We start from the raw sequence: 22,788 nt of genomic DNA on the forward strand, positions 1-22,788 counted from the left end.
AGTAACATATCCAAACCCCAGATCTCTCAATCTTGCAATCTGGCTCCAGTCCAGAGGTCTTAGTTGAAGTAGATTCAAGTATCTGAATTCTGTGTATGGACATTCTTAAAAAGGCAAGAAGATCCACTTCTTGAGCATGCTATGCAGCAAAGTGGAAACAATTTGATCACTATTATCATTCAAAAGTCCGCAGATCTGTTTAGCCGAAGAGCCAGGTCTTGAGGGTCTTCCTGAAGGTGTTCAGGGAGGGGGCGCATCTGATGTCTGCCGGTAGTTCCTTCCAGGTCTTGGCTGCAATGTGAGAGAAGGATCTTCCGCCTCCTCTGGCTCTGTGGATGCGCGGGGTTCCGGCCAGTGCGAGGTTGAAAGATAGGAGGTTTCTTTTGGGTACGTGGAAGTTGATTCTGTTGTTGAGGTATTTGGGTCCGTTGTTTTGTAGGCATGAGTGAGGATTTTGAAATGGACTCTTTTCTCCACGGGGAGCCAGTGGAGACTTCGTAGGTGTTGACTGATGTGTTTGTGTCGGGGGATGCCAAGGATGAGTCTGGCGGCGGTGTCCTGTATTGTCTGGAGTTTGCGGAGTAGGGACTTGTTGATGCCTGCATAGAGTGCGTTTCCATTGTCCAGTCTGCTGGTAATGAGTGCGTGGGTGACTGTCTTCCTTGATTCAGGGGGGATCCACTTGAAGGTCAGCTGGAGGTGACGGTGTTGACCTTTTCGGTTCATGGTGAGTGATGAGTCGAGTATGATGCCGAGGTTCTTGGCGTGGTCTGAGGGGCTAGGTGGGCTTCCGAGGGCGGTCGGCCACCAGGTGCTGTCCCATGCAGAAGGGGTGGTGACGAGGACTTCTGTCTTCTCGGCATTGAGCTTCAGCCAGCTGTTGGTCATCCAGACTGCAACTTCTTGCATTCCTTTCTGGAAGTTGAGTTTGGCAGTGGTGGGGTCGAAGGTCGCTGATAGGTCGAGTAGGATGAGGGCTGCGGAGTGGCCTTGGTCCAGGAGGGTGCGGATGTCACCTGTGGCGGCGAGTAGGGTGTTCTCTGTGCTGTGGTTGCTTCGGAATCCGGATAGGGACGGGTCGAGGACTGCGTTCTCTTCAATGAATCGTGTCAGTTTCCTGTTGACTGTTTTCTCAACTTTGGCTGCGAAAGGGAGGAGCGAGATGAGCCGATAGTTCTTGAGGTCGGTGGGGTCAGCTGTGGGCTTTTTGAGCAGAGGTCTGACTTCTGCCTGCTTCCAGTCATCTGGGAAGGTGCCTGTTTCGAAGGTGGTGTTGATGGTGCGTTGTAGTTCGGGTGCTATGGCGGCTCTGTGGTAGATGTGAGTGGGGCAGGGGTCGGTGGGGGCCCCTGAGTGGATGCTTTTCATGGTTGAGGCGGTGTCTTCGGCCGTGATCGATGTCCAGTTGGAGATGGTGGCTGGCTGGTGTTTCTGGGGGGCGGGGGGCTGTCTGTGGCGTCTGGTGGATGGTCGATGAAGTTGTCGTAGAGGTTTTTGATCTTGAGGTGAAAATAGGTTCCAAGCTTGTCGCAGTGGTCCTGGGATGGGGTGATGTCTGTGGCTTCGCTGCGTGAGTTGGTGGAGTTGGCCAGGATTTTGTTATGGATGAAGTTCCTCTTGGTGGCTCTGATCTGGTTATGTTAGTCCGTCATGGCGTCCTTGTAGGTTGTATGGTTTTCGGTTGTCTTGGTGTTTCTCCAGTTCTTCTCCAGGCGTCTGCAGGTGCCTCTGGCTTCTTGGAAAGCGGTGGTGAACCAGGCGGCTTTCCTGGGGCATTGTCTGTCGGGGTTGTGTAGCGGGGCGAGCTCGTCTGCACAGTCGGAGATCCAGGTGTGGAGTTCTCTGGCTGCGTCGGGTGCCCAAGTGTGGTTGTCTCGGTTGAGCGTGGAGTTAAGTTGCTTGTTGGTAACCTTGCTCCAGTTCCTTCGTGGTGGGCGTGGGGCTGGTTTGGGTGCCTTAGGTTTGTTGATGGCGATGTGTACGCAGTGGTGGTCGGTCCATGGCGGCTGCATTGTGTGGCTGAATTGGACGCTGTTTGCTGCCGCGAAGATGGGGTCGAGGGTGTTTCCTGCTCTGTGGGTTGGTGTGTTGACAAATTGTTTAAGTCCGATGCTGGCGAGGATGTCACGAAGGATAGTGGAGTTGGGGTCGCTGGGGTTGTCGAGGTGGAAGTTCAGGTCTACAATGAGTATGTAGTTTGTTGAGGCGATGAAGTCGGTGATGGTGGTGGCAAAGGGTGTTCGGGGGCCGGGGGTCTGTAGACGAGGGTTCCTCGGAGTGTGGCTTTGGGGGTGGTCTGGATCTGGAAGTGCAGGTGTTCGGCAGAGGGGAAGGTTTTGCTGGAGGTTGTGAGGCAGAGGGTGCTCTTGTGGGTGATGGCGAGGCCCCCTCCTGGGTGGTTGGGGCGGTCTTTCCTCTGGATCTTGTATCCGTCTGGGATGGCGGGGCTGATTTCAGATGCGGAGGATGCGTTGGTCCAGGTCTCTGTGAAGAAGGCGATGTCGGGCGAGAGAGAGACGAGTAGGTTCTAGTTTTCCATGGCGTGTTTGTGTACGGAGCGTACATTGAGGAGGATGCATTTTAGGGTGTCGCTGGTGCTGGCATCGGCGGTGTTGGAGGCGGGGGTGGCGGTGAGGGTCTGGTGGTAGTGGAGGCAGGAGAACTGGCTGTGGGTCGTGTTAGGCGAGGCCTCTTGGCATTCTCTAAGTCTTCCAGGGTTGAGAGCGAGGAGGGTGGTGGTGTCGTAGCGATGGGTAGTAGGAAGTCCAGGGTTCCTGGCACTGCCCGCGGTCAGGTCGCGGATGTGCGCAGATGGGCTTGCCTTTGGTGAGCCTTCGGTGCGCCAGAGGCGCGTCCGCTGCACGACCGTGCAGCGGCCGCCATTAAGTAGGGGAGGTGGGAGGGAGGAGAGGCTGAGAGGGGGGTGCGGGGGAATTCCTGGGGTGAATTCCCAGGGGGAGGGGCCGCAGGGGTAGCAGCGGCGAAAGGAACAGGCAGGCACAAGAAAGTAAAAACAGTGGTGGAATTAGAGCAAGACACAGATGGGCACAATAACAGTTGCACAACAGGGAAAAATTAAGAAAAGAAGCGAGTGAGAAAGGTTACGGTGGTTGCAGGTAGTGTGGTCCCAGTTAGAGCGGGCAGCAGGCGCAGAAGCGGACAGCAGCCTCGAACCTCCCGAGGAGGAGGTCGGGTCTGGAGGCAAGAAAAGGCACAGCAGAGCACCGGGGAGAGAGTGGACCTAGACTGAGGGTCGGAGGTCCAGGTCCATTAACAAGCCAATGTGTGCCAAACGGTTCTACAAACATTGTTTCAAGCAAACGCAACCCACATATGTTAGCCACCACTTTGGGTGGAAAACTGCTTTACAGTCTATGCTAAGCATGTGTATCTACAGCCATGCATGCCATCAAAAAGAAAACGTTTCTTACCCTGTAAGCATTTGTTGGTAGCATGTAATGCTGTTGATTCACATGCACCCACCCTCCTCCCCATTCATCTTTGTTGGCTGCAGTTTTCTACGTTACACTATCTCACTAGGATACATCATCCTTCGCACTCCACCCTCACCCACCAAGCGAAAAACAATCTAACAATGGAGTCAAAGACAATGCGCATAGGAGGCACTATACCTTGTGACTCAAAAGACTTATTCAAAGTAAAACAACTTGTAAGCTGCCGAGCCCAACACTAGATGGCGGATGTATGCTAAGCTAAGCATGTGAATCTAAGGCACTACATGCCACAAACAGATGCTTACTGTGAACATGGTTTTGCAAGAATAAGGCAACAGGCGTCTAGGTTTCTTGACCTTTTCCCCTTATGCTGTATATGATCTGTTTTGCTGCATCTCGCAGGTTTTTAGGGTCCAAATAACTACAAGGATGGCACACATACTTTTCTGGTTTTCGTATATTTTACAGAAGTATAAAAGCTGATTTAATTAATATTCCTTAATGGATAATTGATGATAAACGGCAAATATGTTTTTTCGCTCTTTGTAAGCTGAGCTGGGCCAAATGAGCTTTCTCAAGGCTGGAACCAAAAACAAGGAACAGTAATAAATGTATTCATAGTATTTATAATCTGATGTGAGGTGCTACACTTTCCAAAAATCATGTTATCTTGGGGCTAACATCCCACAGGTGTGTGTTGAGTTGTCATGACTGTGCTGGGTGAATTGTGTGGGAAAACAAGGCACCAGAAGTGTTATAAAACTGGAGCTGTCAACTAAGAGGTACATCGTTGTCACAGACGGAAATTAATGTGATTTAGACATAAAATGGGGCTCCCTGAAAGAGACTGTTAGTAAGTGAAATTATATGAATAGTGTCTTTAACATGCTCAGAGATACTTGATATGTGGGCATTGACAAATGTAAACTGATTTCTGAGATATGCTTTGTAGCCGCACACTGGCATGTTTTGATTTTTGAAGCGGCAAAATCGACTACTTTCACAGTGAAACCTATACTTCCATAAACATGCTGGCCTGTCCTTCGTTACATTGGCGAAGGAAGAACATTCACAATGGTTTACTGATTTACCTGCACCCATACTCTAACTCATTGTGAGTTCCATGTGCCAGAGTTGTATCCCATAGCTAGGCCTATGTTATGTTACAGTGTTTTTGTTCAGCTTAGCATACTCTGTGTACATTCCTCCTTGTGCTGTTTCAGTCATGGTTTGTTCCTATGTGGTAGGGGAGATATTGTCTGATCAAAACCCATGTGTATGTATACTTTGCCACTGCTAGGAAAACATTCCAAAGTCTTGTTTTGCCTGACATATTTGATGCTTTGTAATGTTGTTCACACTTGTATCACAATAAAGTGAATTTCCTTAGCATTACACTCTTCCCTGCATTACTCGGCCACTGCCAGCTTTTCTAATACAACCGCTATAGTAAGGAAGATTTTGGCACTCTTACAGACGCTCTACATTGAAAGATTAAGGAATGTTACCTTATGTTAACTTATCAGCATTTGTTTTTCGCACTGTTTCTACTTGTATGGCTTTGTAGCTCTCTCAGCAGTGGAAAAGGTTAATTTACTATCATTAAGGCCTTTGTCGCTAACCAAGGTCACAATGGTTTGATTTCATATTGTATAGTCCATGCAGTGATGGGTCTATTTTTTGTTGTGTTTAATGACACTTCCATTAGTTTAGGGGGAATATAAGTAAATTGCACCACTTTGTCTTATCAAGATATAAATACACACACCACAAAGTTTCCATATGAGCTAAGTGCGCTGCACGACAAATGATGATCAGATACTAATTATATTTCCCCCTTGCTCTTTTCTCGGTGGGGTTTACCTTCTTTTGGATGGAACTGAATTAATACTATAAGGAGGTGTTAGGGCTGTTCTTTGTGCAAATTTGGGGCCCATAAAGCGCTATCTAATTAATCAAAATTTGTTACGGAGTCTTGTAAAAAATCAATACATTTAAATAACATGAAGCACATTATGCTTCTCAAGGAAGACAGAGAGTGGTTCAATTTCTGAACTGTAAAAGTTTATTAAATGTTAGTGAGTGTCAAAAGACAAAACAATCACATTTACATCACTCAATAATGAATATACGAATGCATTTGTTAATATAAAGTTCAAATCAAAGCCAGATTAGCAAAAGGACAAAGTATTTTAATGTCGCCTCAAAGAAACAGTTAAGTCAAGTTGGTTCTCTTTCGTGGGATCTCCGCTGATAATCATAGACACTGAATAGTCGCGCCCACATGTGTACCTCATGCAGCATCTGCTTATGATTTCAGTGGAGAGTCTCTTGAGATAGAACTAGAATTCTCTTCCAGGGGATCCTCATCAATAGTCATAAGCACTGAATATTCCCGCCCATGTGCGGGGACCCCGGAAATAATAAAAATATATATGAAAAACATATATATACAGCTCTGTATATGTATAAACATATATTATTTTTTCCAAGCAAATGCAGCCCCCATAGTAGGCTAGACAATGTAGATATAAATATCCAATAACACACCATAGGTATAATAATACACCTAAATCTCTTTTTTTTTTATGAGATAAAAACTCATGAGAAAGAAAAGAAAACGCTGTGCAAAACACAGATCCATAAACATTGTCAGCCTGCAGGCTGCATTGCAATACAATACCATAGAGACTGAAAAGCCTTGTACAGGTAAAAACTGGCACCGTGCCTTTAAGGCACCCTGATTCCAATATCCCATCATGCCTCAGGGGTGACAGTTGGGTCAGTTGTTCTTTCCGGCTCCTTCAGTCAGGACCCTGGAATTCAGCTCTCTTCATTTTTGACTTTCTAGTCAAGAATTGTTACTTTTCTAGTGACTTTTTTGCTTCCTCTTAATATATCCTGTTGGGGAAGCAGTTTTCCTGTGTTTTCTGACAAGATTCAAGAACTTTTTCTGTCAGAAAAATGCCTTCTCTGTTCATGCCCTGTCCATCCTGTGGCAAAAAGAAGGCTTCTTCAGACACACACGATGTGTGTATCGTCTGTCTACCGGATTCACACTCTCCTGCGTCCTGTCGTCACTGCAAGGATCTTTCAAAGAGGACTTTGAAAGAGAGAGAAAGAATCAGGCTTTATGGCCTTTCTGAATGGTCGAAGTCGAAGCAGCTGATCCCTGTATGTTCTCCATCGGCGTCGGGCTCGGCGTCGAAGACTCCAGCGGCGGGATCATCGTTGAGAGGTGAGGAGTCCAGGGAGAGTCAAGCTTCAAAGAGAAAATCTACGTCGACACTCGATCCGGCGGCGAAGCGCTTTCGTTCGTCGTCGGCAACTTCGACGTCAAGAAAACATCGATCGGCGTCGAAGGAGAGACATCATCGTTCGACGTCAAGAAAACAGCGATCGACGTCGAAGGAGAGACAGCATCGTTCGACGTCAAGAAAACAGAGATCGACGTCGAAGGATAGACATCGTCGGTCGGCGTCGAAATCGACATCAAGGCAAAAGTCGACGCCGCAAGATGAACACAGGCGTTTGGCGTCGAAATCTACTGCGACGTCGAGGCAAAGATCGTTGTCAAAAGATCAGGAAAGGTCTTCGACTTCAAGACCTGAATCGCTTGCGAAAGCATTACCGACCTCGAGACGAGGATCATCGTCGGAACACTCGACGTCGAGGCAGGTGCCTCCGTCGGGATCGACGTCGAGGCAGGGGCCTCCGTTTTCAAAGGCCTTCAAAACGTCGGAGAGGATACTGATGTTGAGGCGAAGTTCCCCGTTGGGTTCTAGGCCTCCGTCCAGGACAAGTCCTCCGTCGACGACAATGTTCTCGACGTCGAGGCAGGACACATCGCCGCTTATCCACTCGGCGTCGAAGTCCAGATCTCCGGTGATAGGCATATCACCGTCGAGACAGTCCTCCGCGGGGGAGTACTGCGAAACGTCACTAATTCGTTTGACGTTCAGACCAGTGTCGAGGCGCAAATCTCCACATAAACTGATTTATAACACATCGGAACATGGTTCATCTCGGCCTATTTCAATTTCTCCTTCAGCTTCAGAAGGCTCAGGATCCCCTTTGTCTATTTCAAGATCCGGATCGCCAGACCCAGCTCCTCCAGTAGAAAAGAGCCCTGAAGTGAGAACGTCGACGAGACCATTAAGACAGGAGGAGGTTCATACTCTGGGTCACAGCCCCACCAGAGTACTGCCTCAGGAAACTTCTGTGGCACAGGCGGTTAGTATTTCCTTAGCAAGGTTGAGGAATCTGGCTCAACCGTTAAGACCAGCAAGTTCCCATTCTCGAGGAAGAGAATATCAACGGCGCTCACGTTCGCCCAGGAGACGATCCAGGTCCACCTCTCGCAGGAGAGAGTCGGTGGGATCGGAGAGAAGACGACATGGGTCTCCTACATCCTCTTCGTCAAGCCAGTCGTTCAGAAGAGATTATTCACCCACACTCTCAGATACGCCACCATCTAGAGTGTCGCCAGTGGATGACATTAGCACCTTCCAAGATGTTTTGTGCAGAGGAGCGGCTAAATTGAACATTCCAATGCCTGTTCAGGAAACCACTTCCTCTGTTATCTTTGAGACCCTTCACGAACGATCGGCGTCTCGTCCACTGTTGCCTCTGGTTCCTGGGTTGCTGAAACCAGTCATGGATATCTTCCTCACGCCGGCTACTATCAAATCAGCTCCGGCACGAATACTTAAAAAATATCGTCCAGCCCCGGAGGATCCTCTTTTTCTCAGGGCGGACCCTCCACCGGACTCTGTGATCACTGCTGCAGCCAGAAAAACTCACTCAGTGGCTTTGTCATCCACAGTGCCGCCGGATAAGGAAAGCAAGACACAAGACTCTCGGGGGAGAAGAGTATGTGGGTCAGCGGCCTCCAGCATAAAAGTGGCCAGTGCCTCAGCGCTTCTGGGGCGCTACGACAGATCACTCTGGGACTCTCTTCAAAGATTTATAGAAAAAGTTCCTCCTGAAGATAGAAAGGACTTTGAGGAGATACTGCAAGAGGGCAGTCTAGTCTCAAATCAGGTGATAAGTGCAGCAGCGGATGGAGCAACGCTGGCAGCGCACTCTTATGCTCATGGGATTTCCGCCAGAAGATCGTCTTGGCTAAGGCTAACGGCTCTGAAGCCTGAAGCACAGGCAAGAATTTTGAATCTGCCTTTCTCTGGGAGCTCGCTTTTTGGTTCACATATGGATGACGAGATGGCTCGCATGAAATCAGAGCTCGATACCATGAAAGCCGTGGGGCTAGAGAAACGAAAAGAATTCCGTCGTCGTAGGGGAATCGACAGGTGTAGCTTCCAACAGAGGGTTCAAACCCCTCACTGGCAGAAAAATCAAGTTCAGCAAGGGCAGAAAAAGCAGCAATTTCAGTCCCGCAGATCATCTAGGGGACGTGGAAATAACCGCCAATCCAGCGGCGGAAACAAGGCTCAAGGAAAGCAATGAGCGATCGCTTCCTCCAATGCCGTCCACTGCTCCGGTGGGAGGAAGTATTGCACAACATCTTCGAGAGTGCCAATCCATAACCAAAGACAAGGTGGTTCTAAATATACTGCGACATGGATACTCGCTTCGTTTCCGAAGGCCCCCTCCCTCGATCCACCCTGTACATTCATCTCATCAGCTCAGGATGCTAAGAGAAGAAGTGGCGACCCTTCTGCTCAAATCAGCAATAGAAAGAGTTCCCAGGGCGCAGAGAGGGAAAGGAGTCTACTCCAGATATTTTCTAACTCAAAAGAGAAATACAAAAGCAGAGTTCCGGCCCATCTTGGACTTACAGACACTCAACAAGCATATCAGAAGGGAACAGTTTCGCTTGCTTGCACTTCACCAAATATATCCACATCCCCGTCGAGGTGATTGGATGTGCTCGCTGGACCTGCAAGACGCATACTTTCATGTTCCCATCTTCCAGAGTCATCGGAAATTTCTAAGATTCGTAGTGGGGACTTCTCACTACCAATTCAAGGTTCTACCATTTAGCCTGAAATCAGCACCTCGAGTGTTTACAAAATGTATGGCGGTAGTAGCGGCCGCACTGAGGCGCGCAGGAGTCTTCGTCTATCCCTATCTAGACAATTGGTTACTCAAAGGTCCATCGCCTCAGAATGTAAACTCACAGCTGACACGCTGCCTGAATTTGTGCCACCGATTGGGACTCAGGGTGAACTACAAGAAATCCACCCTCACACCAACGCAGAGGATTCACTACCTAGGAGCAATTATAGACTCCGCAGTAGGAAAAGTGTTTCCTTCGGAGGAGAGACGATTATCCCTTGCCCAGAAAGGCAGGCAGATTATAGCCAACAGTCTGTCTACAGCGCGGCAGATATCATCTCTGCTAGGGGCCATGGCATCTTGCATATTCCTAGTGCCCAACGCCAGATTGCGGATGCGTCCTCTCCAACAAGATCTGGAGGACAAATGGAACCAGAAGAATTCCCTGTGGGTGGAAAAAGTCTGTCTTTCATCTGCGGCCAGGCAGTCAATCAAGTGGTGGTTAAAACCACTCAATCTTCAGGTGGGGATTCCTTTTTATCAAGAACCCCCATCACAGACGTTGATCACCGATGCATCGCTGCAGGTTTGGGGTGCGCACTTGGGACCCCTGCAGACTCTGGGGCTTTGGTCCAGCAGCGAACAGCTGTATCACATCAACATGCTGGAGCTCAGGGCAGTCCACCTAGCCCTCAAAGCGTTCCTGCCCTCAATCAGAACGAGTTCCATTCAAGTACAAACGGAAAATACCACCACGATGTATTACCTGAACAAGCAGGGGGGTACTCGTTCCAGGACACTCTCGCTGGAGGCTCAATCCCTGTGGCACTGGATCCTGGCAAGGAACATTTCCATAACGGCGGTGCACCTTCCAGGCGAGCTGAATGTTCAAGCGGACTCACTCAGTCGACATGTTCAAGACCCAGAAGACTTGGTTCTCAACGACGAAGTGCTAGAGGACATTTTCGAGGAGTGGGGCCGTCCGCAGGTAGACCTCTTCGCCTCAAGGTACTATCGACCAGGGTCTCTGGGGAATGCCCTTTTGATCGACTGGTCAATGACATTTGTGTACGCCTTTCCTCCTCTCCCGCTAATCCCGAAAGTGGTGACCAAGCTGCAGCGCTACCACCAAGATGATCCTAGTAGCACCGGACTGGCCGAGGCAGTGGTGGTACCCAGATCTCCTTCACCTATCGATCCGGCCGCACAAGCGTCTGCCGTGCAGGCCGGACTTGCTAACCAAGATGCAGGGGAGGATTTACCATCCCAACCTTCCCTCGCTGAACTTAACAGCATGGCTCCTGAAGTCCTCCAGAATGGCCATTTAAACCTTCCCCAGGAATGTATGGCCATATTGAAGGAAGCTAGGAGGCCTTCTACGAGACACTCATACTTCTGTAAGTGGAAGAGATTTTATTTGTGGTGTTTTCAAACTCATCATAATCCTACGAAATGTCAAGAGGAAGTGATATTACCCTATCTGCTTCACTTAGCCAGGGTGGGGTTGAAATTCTCCTCCATCAAAGTGCACCTGGCGGCCATTACGGCCTATAGGCGCTCTCCATCTCAGCATTCGTTCTTTAAGATTCAAGTGGTAAACATTTTTTTGCAGGGGCTCAAGAAGGTTTACCCCCCAGTGAGGCCTGCCTTGCCTCCTTGGGAGCTGAATCTGGTTCTTTCAAAGCTTATGAGTCCACCTTTCGAACCCATACATAAGGCTACATTACAGCACCTTACGTGGAAAGCAGCCTTCTTGGTAGCTATCACCTCAGCACGTAGGGTGAGTGAAATACAGGCTCTCTGCTCAAAAGAACCCTATAGAGTTTTTCATCTTAATAGGGTGGTGATGAGAACTCATCCTTCATTTTTACCTAAGGTGGTGTCCGATTTTCATGTGAATCAGTCTATCTCACTACCAACTTTCTTTCCCAATCCCTCCTCGCCAGCTGAGAGGGCGTTGCATTCTTTGGATGTTAAACGAGTTCTCAAATTTTACTTGGATAGAACTAAGGCTGTCAGAAAGTCTGACCAACTGTTTGTGAACTATGGTGCTGTCCGTACAGGTTTTGCAGCATCTAAGCGTTCCATTGCCAGATGGATTGTGTCAAGCATTAAATTAGCTTACCAATTAGCTCAGAAACCGTTGTGGCCTCTGCCTAAGGCACATTCCACACGAGGGAAAGCGGCTACTGCTGCATTTCTCAATAATGTCCCACTCTCCGAGATCTGTAAAGCAGCTACTTGGAGATCTGTCCATACATTCACGAGACATTATTGTCTGGACTCGGACACCAGAGCAGACACTCAAGTAGGGCAAGCCTCCTTGAGGAATCTGTTCAACAACTGATTATTTCGGTTCTTATCTTCAATGTATAGTGCAGTTCTCATTTGCCTGCGGTGGAGGATGGGCTTGCTATTCTATTCAGTGCTTATGACTATTGATGAGGATCCCCTGGAAGAGAAGGATAAGTTACTTACCTGTAATCCTAGTTCTCTTCCAGGGGTATCCTCATCAAAGTCATAAGCAACCCACCCGCCTCCCCAGGCAAATGAGAGGTCTGTATTATTAAATATGGAAGAAGTATATCTTTGTGTTTAGGACTACGGTCCTGCAAAGAACAACTGACCCAACTGTCACCCCTGAGGCAGGATGGGATATTGGAATCAGGGCTGCCTTAAAGGCACGGTGCCAGTTTTTACCTGTACAAGGCTTTTCAGTCTCTATGGTATTGTATTGCAATGCAGCCTGCAGGCTGACAATGTTTATGGATCTGTGTTTTGCACAGCGTTTTCTTTTCTTTCTCATGAGTTTTTATCTCATTAAAAAAAAAAATTAAAAAAAGAGAGATTTAGGTGTATTATTATACCTATGGTGTGTTATTGGATATTTATATCTACATTGTCTAGCCTACTATGGGGGCTGCATTTGCTTGCAAAAAATAATATATGTTTATACATATACAGAGCTGTATATATATGTTTTTCATATATATTTTTATTATTTCCGGGGTCCCCACACATGGGCGGGAATATTCAGTGCTTATGACTTTGATGAGGATACCCCTGGAAGAGAACTAGGATTACAGGTAAGTAACTTATCCTTACAGGTAAGAAACCATTCCTTCTCAATAAAGAGAGTACCCTACTCTGCTCTAAGCTGTCTGGAAAAAGTTCTGTTAGTGGAGAGTAGGTTTTTACAGTTCTGAACGCTAACTTAAATCACAGTTTTAACATTTCTACACCGGGTTCCCTTAAAACGATCCAATCAAGTAAAGTAAAAAGATGCAATCTTGAGCTCCTTAGTTTCTCCCAATCCTCCAAAAATACTGCTCTTCCAAGCGTCCTTCAAACGTACAATTATCTCCCACAAAACAAGATACATTGGACCAGCCTGTGTTCTGCAGGTGTACTGTTGCAATCAATTAGGATATTCAACAGTTATCATGTAAAAGAAAACATTTCACATGGGGGAAAAAGCAGAGACACATAGCTTTTGTTAATTTGTACTTAGATTCTCCTAGAAACGTAATGCACACGTGTCGAGAAACGAAATAGCTCCCATGCATTAGCCATTTCAAATGCACGCCTACATTAGTTATGGTCAATCTAAACGTGAATAAATACACATTTGATAGCATTCGCATGTTTATATGTTAATGTCGATAAAATGCAAAATCATTATATGGATAAAACTACTTTTATAGGTGGTTCAGTACACATTGTAGACTCTGTATAAAGGAATATCAGGTATACTAAGGTCTGGTTAACTTAGATAAACATTGTTATCCATAACCATGTGCAGGGTTTAGATGCAATGGCCACTTACAGAAGACACTTCAACACTTGGACGCAATCGAGAACTTGGCTGTCATCAGCTAGAACCACAGACTATCTATAGTTTTGCAGCCTAAATCTTTTCTGGATTCTCATGCTTTGCATTATTCCACCTTCTAGTGGTTGAGTTGAGAATTGCCTTGTTTCAAGATTTTTTTTCCTCCCCCCTCAGGAGTCGTCAATCATTTGGTGGTAGGTCCAGCCTCATCTGATGTCAGATGTGTTAACAGATGACTGTATTAAGAGCACTCTTGCGAGATGAGTTTAGCATTAAGTTTCCTTCATAGAGCTCATTGGATATGCAGAGTACCAATACTTATGCACAACCTCTTGCAGATTTAGTGACTGATAATGTAGAACGGCTCTGTCTCACCACTTCAAACTGCACTGCTGTGATTCTGGTACCAGTAAAGATTCCAAGACTTGCCCCAGCCCTTCCTGTAATTTTTGAAATTGTGTCCCTGATGCTTATTGCACCTCTGCATCAGAGGTAGTGTCCTTTGCACATGCAGGTAAATTGCACTGGCTTCTTCATGACCTTTGAGCTGTGGCTCCCCTATTGAGTGGATTCTGTAAATAGCCGGGGACTAAAGGATATATATATATAGGACAGTGCATTTGGCCTGCTGCTGCACCTTCTCATACTCAGCAGGTACTAACTGCATAAAACACCAGGATGCATCCATGTGCCGCAGTACGCATGTTCAAATGAATTAGTAGACTAGTGTGCTCACAAATGCAATGACGCTTAAGACTGATGGAAGTAGATGTTGCACGAGGCACACACTGGTGTTTTGATGTGGAAACCAAAAAGTGTTTTGAGATAGAGAGCATGCCAACGTACACACAGAAGCACAAGGCCTCTGCTTCCTTACTGCAAAATGGGTGCCCTACAGGACTCATCCTCAGTCTCACACTCTGCCCTTGCTCACTGCAGGTTGCGTCCGCTTGATGTGGAATTCATGAAGCGCCTGGGTAAGGTGGTGAATGTGGTTCCTGTGATCGCCAAGGCGGACACGATGACTCTGGATGAACGGGAGGAATTTAAAGAGCGGGTGAGTCCAACGAGGTAGGGTTTTAGGGTTGGGGTGAGTGATGTTGGGTATTACTTTATACCAGAAAAGTTGTTCTTAATATGAGGTAAAGAGTGACGGGCAAGTGATCTGGATGTCTACATGTAGGAAAGGCTGCTCTAGGCATAAGGAGGCATTTGGATGTAGTTGTGCCAGGTGCCGTAGAATCCTATGGCCTTAGGGGATGCCAGGGGGGATCTGGGGATGTTAAGGGTTGCACAAACTGGAGGAAGCAAGGGACAAATTGGGTGCCAACTGAAGCTTAGTGTGTCAAAGGTTCATAATTCATGGGCACACCGATGAAGCATGCTGAGGAAAAACTGTTCTGGACATGCAGGTTTTGTCTTGAGCTGTACTGGGCTGAGATCAGGGTGCAAATGAGGATGCACTGGGTATAGGGTGGCTAAGCGAAAGCCGATGCCCTTCTTAGGAATGCTGAATGGTTTGCCCTGAGAAGCTGAGAGAACAGGTTTCAAGGAAAGCGTTATGAAGCTGGAGAAACGTGCAGCATGGCAGGGTGATGGCACAATCCTAGCTACAGTTGTGAGTGAGCCTGAGATTGAGTTGGGCCAATAATTAAAGCCTGGTTCTGAATTGACAAGGCTGTACTTGTCAAGAGGGACTGAGTGGTAAGGTGAGCTGCAGCACAAATTAGCTTTTAGCAAGGTCAAGCCACGTTCTCAGCTAAGAATGGCAGCCAATTTGTTTTTCTCATCTGATCATAATTAGTAGTTTTTGAGTTTATGGTGTTCACCAGGTGGATTAACAATGGACCATGTGGGTTAAATCTTGTCATTTTATCCCGTCATCAGGCATATATTTCAGAGGAGAACAGCAAGTGACTCTTGGTAGTGTTGCTGTGAGAGAAGCAGCCTACAGCTGTCCGTGGAGGGCACTGTAGGCTCAGGCTTAGGAAGAAAAGCTTGGGGTGCAGAGTGATGGAGTTACAGAGATAAATGATATTCAGGCAGCGAAGTAGACTTGTTAGCCAGATGTCTTTAACGAGTGACTAACGGACATTGTATGTTGGCACCACAGATCCGTCAAGACCTGGATGCCCATGGGATCAGTACATACCCTCAGCGAGAACTGGATGAGGACCCAGAGGAGACCATGCTAAATGACCAGATACGGGTGAGCTGTAACCTGAAGTCTTGAGACTGGTGGACTAAGAGAGGTCCTTGATGAATAATGTTGGAGCGATACTCTGTAGACAAAATATGCTAGACAGGCCAAGACTAGGCTAGACAGTGCCTTGAGGCCCTCACGGGCGACTAGTCACGCTTTATAAGAATCCTGATAGATTGGGTCCTCACCATCTATCTCTTGAAAAGGGTGTCAAGCAGTGTCAATGACAATTGGGCTGCAAAAATTAGCTGCAAAAATTATGGAATACATTTGCAATATTTTGCAAATCATTGCGTACTGAAATTAGTCATTCATGTGCGCTTACAGTTTGTACATCGAGGAATGGGGAGGCATGCGTAATTTGCCGGGTGCACAGAGTTATTTTGCACAGTTTCACACAACGTTGTAGGAATCTGGGTTTCTGTTGCAGTAACCCCCCCACTTTTTGCAAGACTACTGATGCACTTTGACTCTATGTGCCTTGGGTCCCTGGCAATCAGATTCCCAGGGCCTGTGTTGTTTCCCAAAACTGTACCTTGCACTCCCAATTGACACGTCTTTGGCCTCATGTCAGACACTTGTAAAAGGTATCATGGGTACCAATGGCACTGTGGCCAGGGAAGGGCTCCATTGGCTTCAGTACTTATTGTGCCACTCTTAGCCTGCAATGAGGGGGGGGGGGTTACACCTCTCCAGCCAGGAAGAGCCATCTGTAGCAGAGGAGCTTCAAAGGCCTTGCCACTTTTGTAATGCGACCCCCAGCTTCTCCTGCTATCAGGAGCAGGCCCTTTTCCTATCTCCCCTCCTTTTTGGCGGGAAGACCGGTGGGAAAAATTAGCACAGCCCAGTAGGTGTGCCTACCACTGCCAACCCCACCCCTCAGGTGGGGGAGGCGAGATGAAGCCCACTCTTCAGTGCCCACTCTTGCAGATGGCAGGCATTCTTCAATCAGGACTAGGGATTGTTCCCACTCCCCCACGTGGGGTGAGCACACAAAGGATGTAGTCACCTTAAGGTAAGTAGCCCATTGGCTACTAACCTCGAGACCCCTAAGGCGCCCTCTTAATATGGTATTTAGGGGGCAGCGCTGAACCATGAAGACAGATTCCCGTAACCTACGAAGAAGGACGAAAGAAGACGCCCAGCAGAGGAGACTGTAGAGAAGAACTGACTTGGCCCTAGCCCGAACAGTCCGTCTGCAGTTTCCAGAGATCCTGCGTCAAACGTCGCCTTGTCCTGCAGTCAGCAACCTCCAGAACCCCTGGGAGAACTAATATTTTTATGTAAATCAAATTGGTCTGAGTTCAGTCTTTGAGTGTGTGAAATAATTTCTTGCCCGAGTATGTACAATAAATGCTTAACACTACCCTCTGATAAAGCCTTAGTGCTCGCCCACACTACCACAAATAGAGAGAAAGGTGCTATCTACTTTTACCTCTTCCTACCTCTGGGGTTCCACTGGACTCTGTGCACACTATACCTCATTTTGGTATAGTATATACAGAGGCAGTGTCCTACAAACGTGAGGCAATTTTTTGCTAGCAGACACTCACAATAGGAACCCAGATTGCATTTTGGATGTAAACTGAAGTTGGTGCCTAAAATGGGATTAGCAGCCTTAATGTAATCAGGGCTTAGTATTTTCACTGCCTTAGGAAATGTCTGTGTTCCCACCCACCCCTTTCTCCCTTAGGCATACAGAATGCGATGTTGTGGTGTGTATCATTCTCTAGTCTAGCTTGTAGCTCCTGCCAGCTTTAAAGGTATATATTGTTTTCCTCGAGAAAAGAGCATATGTTCCAAGTGAGAGACATACTTATCTCTACATGTCTGTTCTGCAGTACTTGCTCCAACAAATCAGGAAACTCCTACAAATTGTTCACTGGTGTACTTAGCTCACCCCTTTTTGTATATTCATTGAACCCTAGTCTGAGATGTGGGGTCACTAATGGAGTGATCACTTCTGCTGGACCGTTCCACCTAGCAGCATCAGCAGGTCTGCAGCAGTTGTCATTAGGCTTCAAAGTGGCAGGACTGTTGCCCCATCGAGGAAATAAAGGTTGCATAGAATTCTCCATATATACAATAGGCCCAATGTCAAATTGTTGCAAAGGTTTATTTAGAAATGATTTTCATTGGATTCTGATTAAATTTACAAGCTTTCATTATTGTTCTCCTTGGCCCTCAGTAAGTATTCACGGATTTTGGTGCTGCGGGGAATACTCATCTTAGACTAGGGGTGTACGTTGGTGTCCCCCTCACTATTGTACAGCGTCCCTCTGTGTGAGAGAATCAAACACACAGCTCTAATCACACTACTTCTGTTGAAAGTTCTGTCCTCAAAGATGACAATTTGGAGTTAGTTATTTACTTGTAAATTAAGTTGTACATAAATAACTTCCCCGTTCTGTATGTGTTAGCCCTGTTCGCCCGAGATGTTGCATGCAACTTGCGGGGTGGTCATGGGAAACTATTGTGCATAAACATCATTAGAATACCCCTTTTTTGTACAAAAAATGATTTAGAACATCAGTCCCCCCCATCGCCACTTATCTTCAGTTGCAATATGTAGGATGTTGCTGCCCTATTGGCCCAGTGGATTGAATACACTTATTAGAACGGTCTTCTTCCTCGTCCAGGCACACACAGTCCTGCATCCTGCCTTCTTTACACTTTCACGTCTGGCAGGCATAAATACTCCGCTCAGCCCGTGCACGGAGCCTTTTGAAGGAGAGGGTGGGCCCGTGCACTCTGCTGGAGCGCAGCAGTCTCTCCAGCCCAGCATGGGAACGAGCACCCTGGATAGAAAAACAAGCATTGGCATAGCCAATAGGTCTCGCCTTTGGGACCTTATAAGTGTTTAGCCATGCAACAGTTGCATAAACTAAATACTTATAAGGTCCCAAAAGCGAGACCTATTAGCTATGCAAAGCTAGTGATCGCGATCGGGATCACCATCAAACATCAAAGCGGCCGTGTGGCCGGAAAGTGAAAGTATTTGCGGTAAAGCGCGGCGCCCGCGCACATGCACTGTAGCTCTAGACTGGCCTGGTAGCACTTTTTGGAGCCCTCTCAAAAAGTCTCGCCAGACCAGCGCATGCGCTGGGTCAGGCGAGACCTCTCGCCAGACCAGCGCATACGCTGGGTCAGGCGAGACCTAATAAGGGTGCGCACTCCTGTGTGTCTATGAAGGAGGGCGTCTGAGGGAGGAAGTGGGCATGGTTTATCAGCAGACATAAGACCTTTTGACTTAAGTGCACACTGTGCTCTCCTGCAGGAAAAAATCCCCTTCGCTGTGGTGGGAACCGACCAGGAGCATCAGGTGAACGGGAAGACGGTGCTCGGCCGGAAGACCAAGTGGGGCATTATTGAAGGTGAGGCTCTCTTGCACTGAGCAGCGCACTCCGGTGGTATTTTCTGTGTGGCTGCCCCTTGCACGAGGATAGGCTGGTATGCTGTTCATTGTTTGCTGCACGGTAAAACATGTCTGTTTGTGATGGGGAAGGATTGGTATGTAGGAAGGAGGAGCAGCAGCGGGTATGTCTAAGCCTGCCACTTGTCTTGGGGTTTCCCTGATGTGATGAAGACACGTTAGCGATGTGTTGGAGGATTTAAGAGCTCTTGAGTCTCCAGCTGTCTCCCACACACACTTTCTTCTGTCTAACTGGCAGTTCGAGGGAAAACACCTGTAAAGCCCTCTCCACCTCTCCTCACGCGGGCATTCTTGGCTGTCAGACAACACCCCCATCTCAGCCTCAGAAATGCACACCAGTGCTTGCCCAGAAGAGAGGCGCATTGTCAGCACTCTGTCACCACCAAGCGCATACCTCTCAAGCTGTCACAGTAGCAATGAGGCTTCTCGGACATTGAAATACTGTTTCTAGCTTCAACTTTCATCTGAAATACTTAGATATTTGGAATGTCACGGTATGAAACGGGCCTTTCTTTTACTAAAATTGAAGGTTTAACCATCTAGATGAGATATAGCAGGTACACACTGCACAGTGGAGACTGAGGTGCAACTTTTAAAGGGGTGCAGGGCGAGTGAGACTGCATGCATGGAAGAGCGCTGAGTGCAGGGCTGCGCAGGGAACAGCCTTTACAACGCACCATTTACCAGGCAATACCTTTACCTTTAGCATGCATGCCTTTACAACGAAAATGTAAGTATATATCAGGTAAGGGTAACCCCATTTTATATATAATGTACACACACGTGGTGTTAAGGGTTATGGGGTAGGTAAGGATATAGGGTGATTTTAGGGTTGGGTAAGGGTATTGGATTGTAAGGGTATTTTTAGACTTGTGGGGTGGGTAAGGGTATTGGGTGGAAAGGATGTTTTAGTGGTGAGTAAGAGTATTGGATGGTAAGGATGTTTTTGGGGTCTAGGGGTGTGTTAGAGTGTTGGGTGGTAAGGATGTTTTCAGGGGTGGGCATTTGGTGGCAAAGGTGTTTTTAGGGGTGAGGAAGGGTATTGAATGGTAAGGGTGATTTTAAGATTTAGGGATGGGTATTGGCTGGTAAGGGTATAAGTTTAGGGAGATATAGATATCTATATATATATATCACCACCAATGTTAGGGAGCGAATCGCATCGACAGCATTTGGGCCAAGAACATTGGATTTAAAATCTTCGCAGAATACCTTGATGGAAGGGCAAGAGTGATGAGCAGTTGGCTCCTCTGCTTTATTGTCCATTTTCTACATTCATAGTGGGTTTTTGTGACTTCTGTATTGATTGTTTTACCACATGTATGAATTTAACCCTTTCTGTGCCCATGACGAGCTGGACTCGTCATGGGCCGCGGTTGCGCTGTGCCCATGACGAGTCCAGCTCGTCATGAACCCCGCCCGCTAATGCAACGGCCGGCACAGGGCGGGGAAAGGGCGTGGCACACAAGGGGTTAATCAATATGTTAGGACACCTGTCCACATGATTAGACTGTTTTATTATGATTTGAATATTTACAATTGACTCAATATTTTGTCAATGTTTTTGTACTATTTTGGGATGCACTTACGGTCCCTCACTTTGGTGTAAGCACATTAGTTCACGATTGATGAGTGGCCGTTCTCTTTAAGCACTTTTAGAGAAATGCACTGATATTCAAAAACTGTGCTCTGTTCTATGGTGTTTATAAATGAACTATATATTTCACAAAAGGACTAGAGACTATTATGGTACCACCACTGAACCACAGCCAGTGTTGTCGCATTCTTGGTCAGATTCAACTGGCTAGTTTGCCCTGCTGAAAGCAGCTCGACTTCCAGAAAAGTTTCTGAGCCTCAATAAGGAGGACTTTTCAGAGATCAGAACAGAGCAACACCCTGCCTTCGTGCTCTGCATCGGATCCAGCCAGCAGCGCGCCCCATCCTCATATGAATCACTCCTGGCTTGGCCAGTACCTCCGTTTCTGGTGGATTCCTTCAGCTGATCTGCTAAGAGCCCTTCCTGTAGATAGTGTCCAGATTGCTGAGTTATAGTGCCATATACGAGTGGTCGTCTCATTTAAAAAGTATAGTGCCCTGATTGCATGGATGTAGCGCCGTGAATTCCATAACTGTCCCGTGATCCATCTGCAGGTACTAAATGAGGGGGCTTTATGGTGCACGGATATAGCACTGTGTACGACATGCAAGTGAACTTACTGAAAATATAGCTTCCTGTACTAAACAAAACTGACCCGTTTGCACAAGGTTAGCTGTCTGCACAAATCAATTGACAGTTATAGCGTACTGTACTGCATGAGCGAACTTAATGCACAGATGTGGGGTCTGTGCTTTTGGAGTGAAACGATTGGAAATATAGTGCCCTATCCCGTAAAGGTGACTATAGTGCACACTTATTGTCTTGGGCTTTATTGCGGCGGTTCCGTGTGCTGAGTAGCATGTGCCAATATTGCATTGCATTGAACATATTTCATATTGTGCTTCCTACCTCTAACAAGGTTCTTGAGATGCATGGTCAGAGTGTTAAGAATTTGTGCACCAAAGCCCTCAAATCAGTGTTTAAAAAGGCCCATTTCCTGTCGTGACCCTCTAAAACATGGGTACTCACAAACTTTCTCTCGGGGGCCAAATTTACAGTGTGGTTTGTGGCCGAGGGCCGCACCGGTGGGGGCGGGGCTACAGCAAAAGAAAATTGTGACCATGAGGTTGAACACAGGTCCCTGCATCAGACGCCTTCGTCCACTGAGCCACCAGACCCGGCATACACACATCTCTCTCTCTCTCTCTCTCTCTCTCTCTCTCTCTCTCTCTCTCTCTCTCTCTCTCTCTCTCTCTCTTTCTCTCTTTCTCTTTCTCTCTTTCTCTCTTTCTCTCTTTCTCTCTTTCTCTCTTTCTCTCTCTTTCTCTCTTTCTCTCTTTCTCTCTTTCTCTCTTTCTCTCTTTCTCTCTCTTTCTCTCTTTCTCTCTCTTTCTCTCTCTCTCTCTCTTTCCCTCCCCCTCGCTCTCTCTCTCTCTCTCTCCCCCTCGCTCTTTCCCTCCCCCTCGCTCTCTCTCCCCCTCTCTCTCTCCTCCCCGTCTCTCTCCCTGTCTCTCTCCCTCTGTCGCCCTCCTCCCTCTGTCGCCCTCCTCCCTCTGTCTCCCTCCCTCCATCCGTCTCCCTCCATCCCTCTGTCTCCCTCCCTCCATCCCTCTGTCTCCCTCCCTCCATCCGTCTCCCTCCATCCCTCTCCCTCTCCCTCCCTCCCTCTGTCTCCCTCCTTCCATCTCTCTCTCTGTCTCCGTCCCTCTATCTCTCCCTGTCTCTCTCCCTCCCTGTTTCCCTCCCTCTCCCTCCCTGTTTCCCTCCCTCTCCCTCTGTCTCTCTCCCTCTGTCTCCCTTCCTCTCCCTCCCTCTGCCTCTCTCCCTCTGTCTCCCCCAGAGTGCGCCTCTCTGTCTCCCTCTCTCTGTCACCCTCTGTCTCCCTCCCTCTCCCTTTTTCTCCCTCCCTCTCCCTCTGTCTCCCTCCCTCTCCCTCTCCCTCTGTCTCCCTCCCTCCCCCTCTGTCTCCCTCCCTCCCCCTCTGTCTCCCTCCCTCTCCCTCTGTCTCCGTCTCCCTCCCTCTCCCTCCGTCACCCTCTCCCTCCCTCCGTCACCCTCTCCCTCCCTCCGTCACCCTCTCCCTCCCTCCGTCACCCTCTGTCATCTCACCCCGTGTTTGTGTCAGCCCTCAGCCCAGGCTGAGAGAGCTTCCCAGTGCACACACACAGCCGCACTGAGACAGCTTCCCAGTGTGCACACACAGCCGCACCCGAGTACTTCACAGGTCTTTAAAAGACCATTTACATGTTA

The 22,788-nt window shown here is 47.8% G+C and overlaps 1 protein-coding gene across 3 annotated transcripts in view; it reads left to right on the forward strand.

The window, feature by feature from the left end:
• LOC146789869 (uncharacterized) overlaps positions 1-22,788 on the forward strand; it is a 575,088-nt gene that overhangs the window by 473,865 nt on the left and 78,435 nt on the right. For all 3 annotated transcript variants that reach the window (XM_085632224.1, XM_085632225.1, XM_085632226.1), the window contains 3 exons: positions 14,245-14,362; positions 15,419-15,514; positions 18,786-18,882. In XM_085632224.1, the coding sequence (XP_085488350.1) occupies positions 14,245-14,362; positions 15,419-15,514; positions 18,786-18,882 (311 nt within the window). The remainder of the gene's footprint in view (positions 1-14,244; positions 14,363-15,418; positions 15,515-18,785; positions 18,883-22,788) is intronic.

The sequence above is a fragment of the Triturus cristatus genome, chromosome 10, assembly GCF_964204655.1.
Source record: "Triturus cristatus chromosome 10, aTriCri1.1, whole genome shotgun sequence".
Lineage (NCBI taxonomy): Eukaryota > Metazoa > Chordata > Amphibia > Caudata > Salamandridae > Triturus > Triturus cristatus.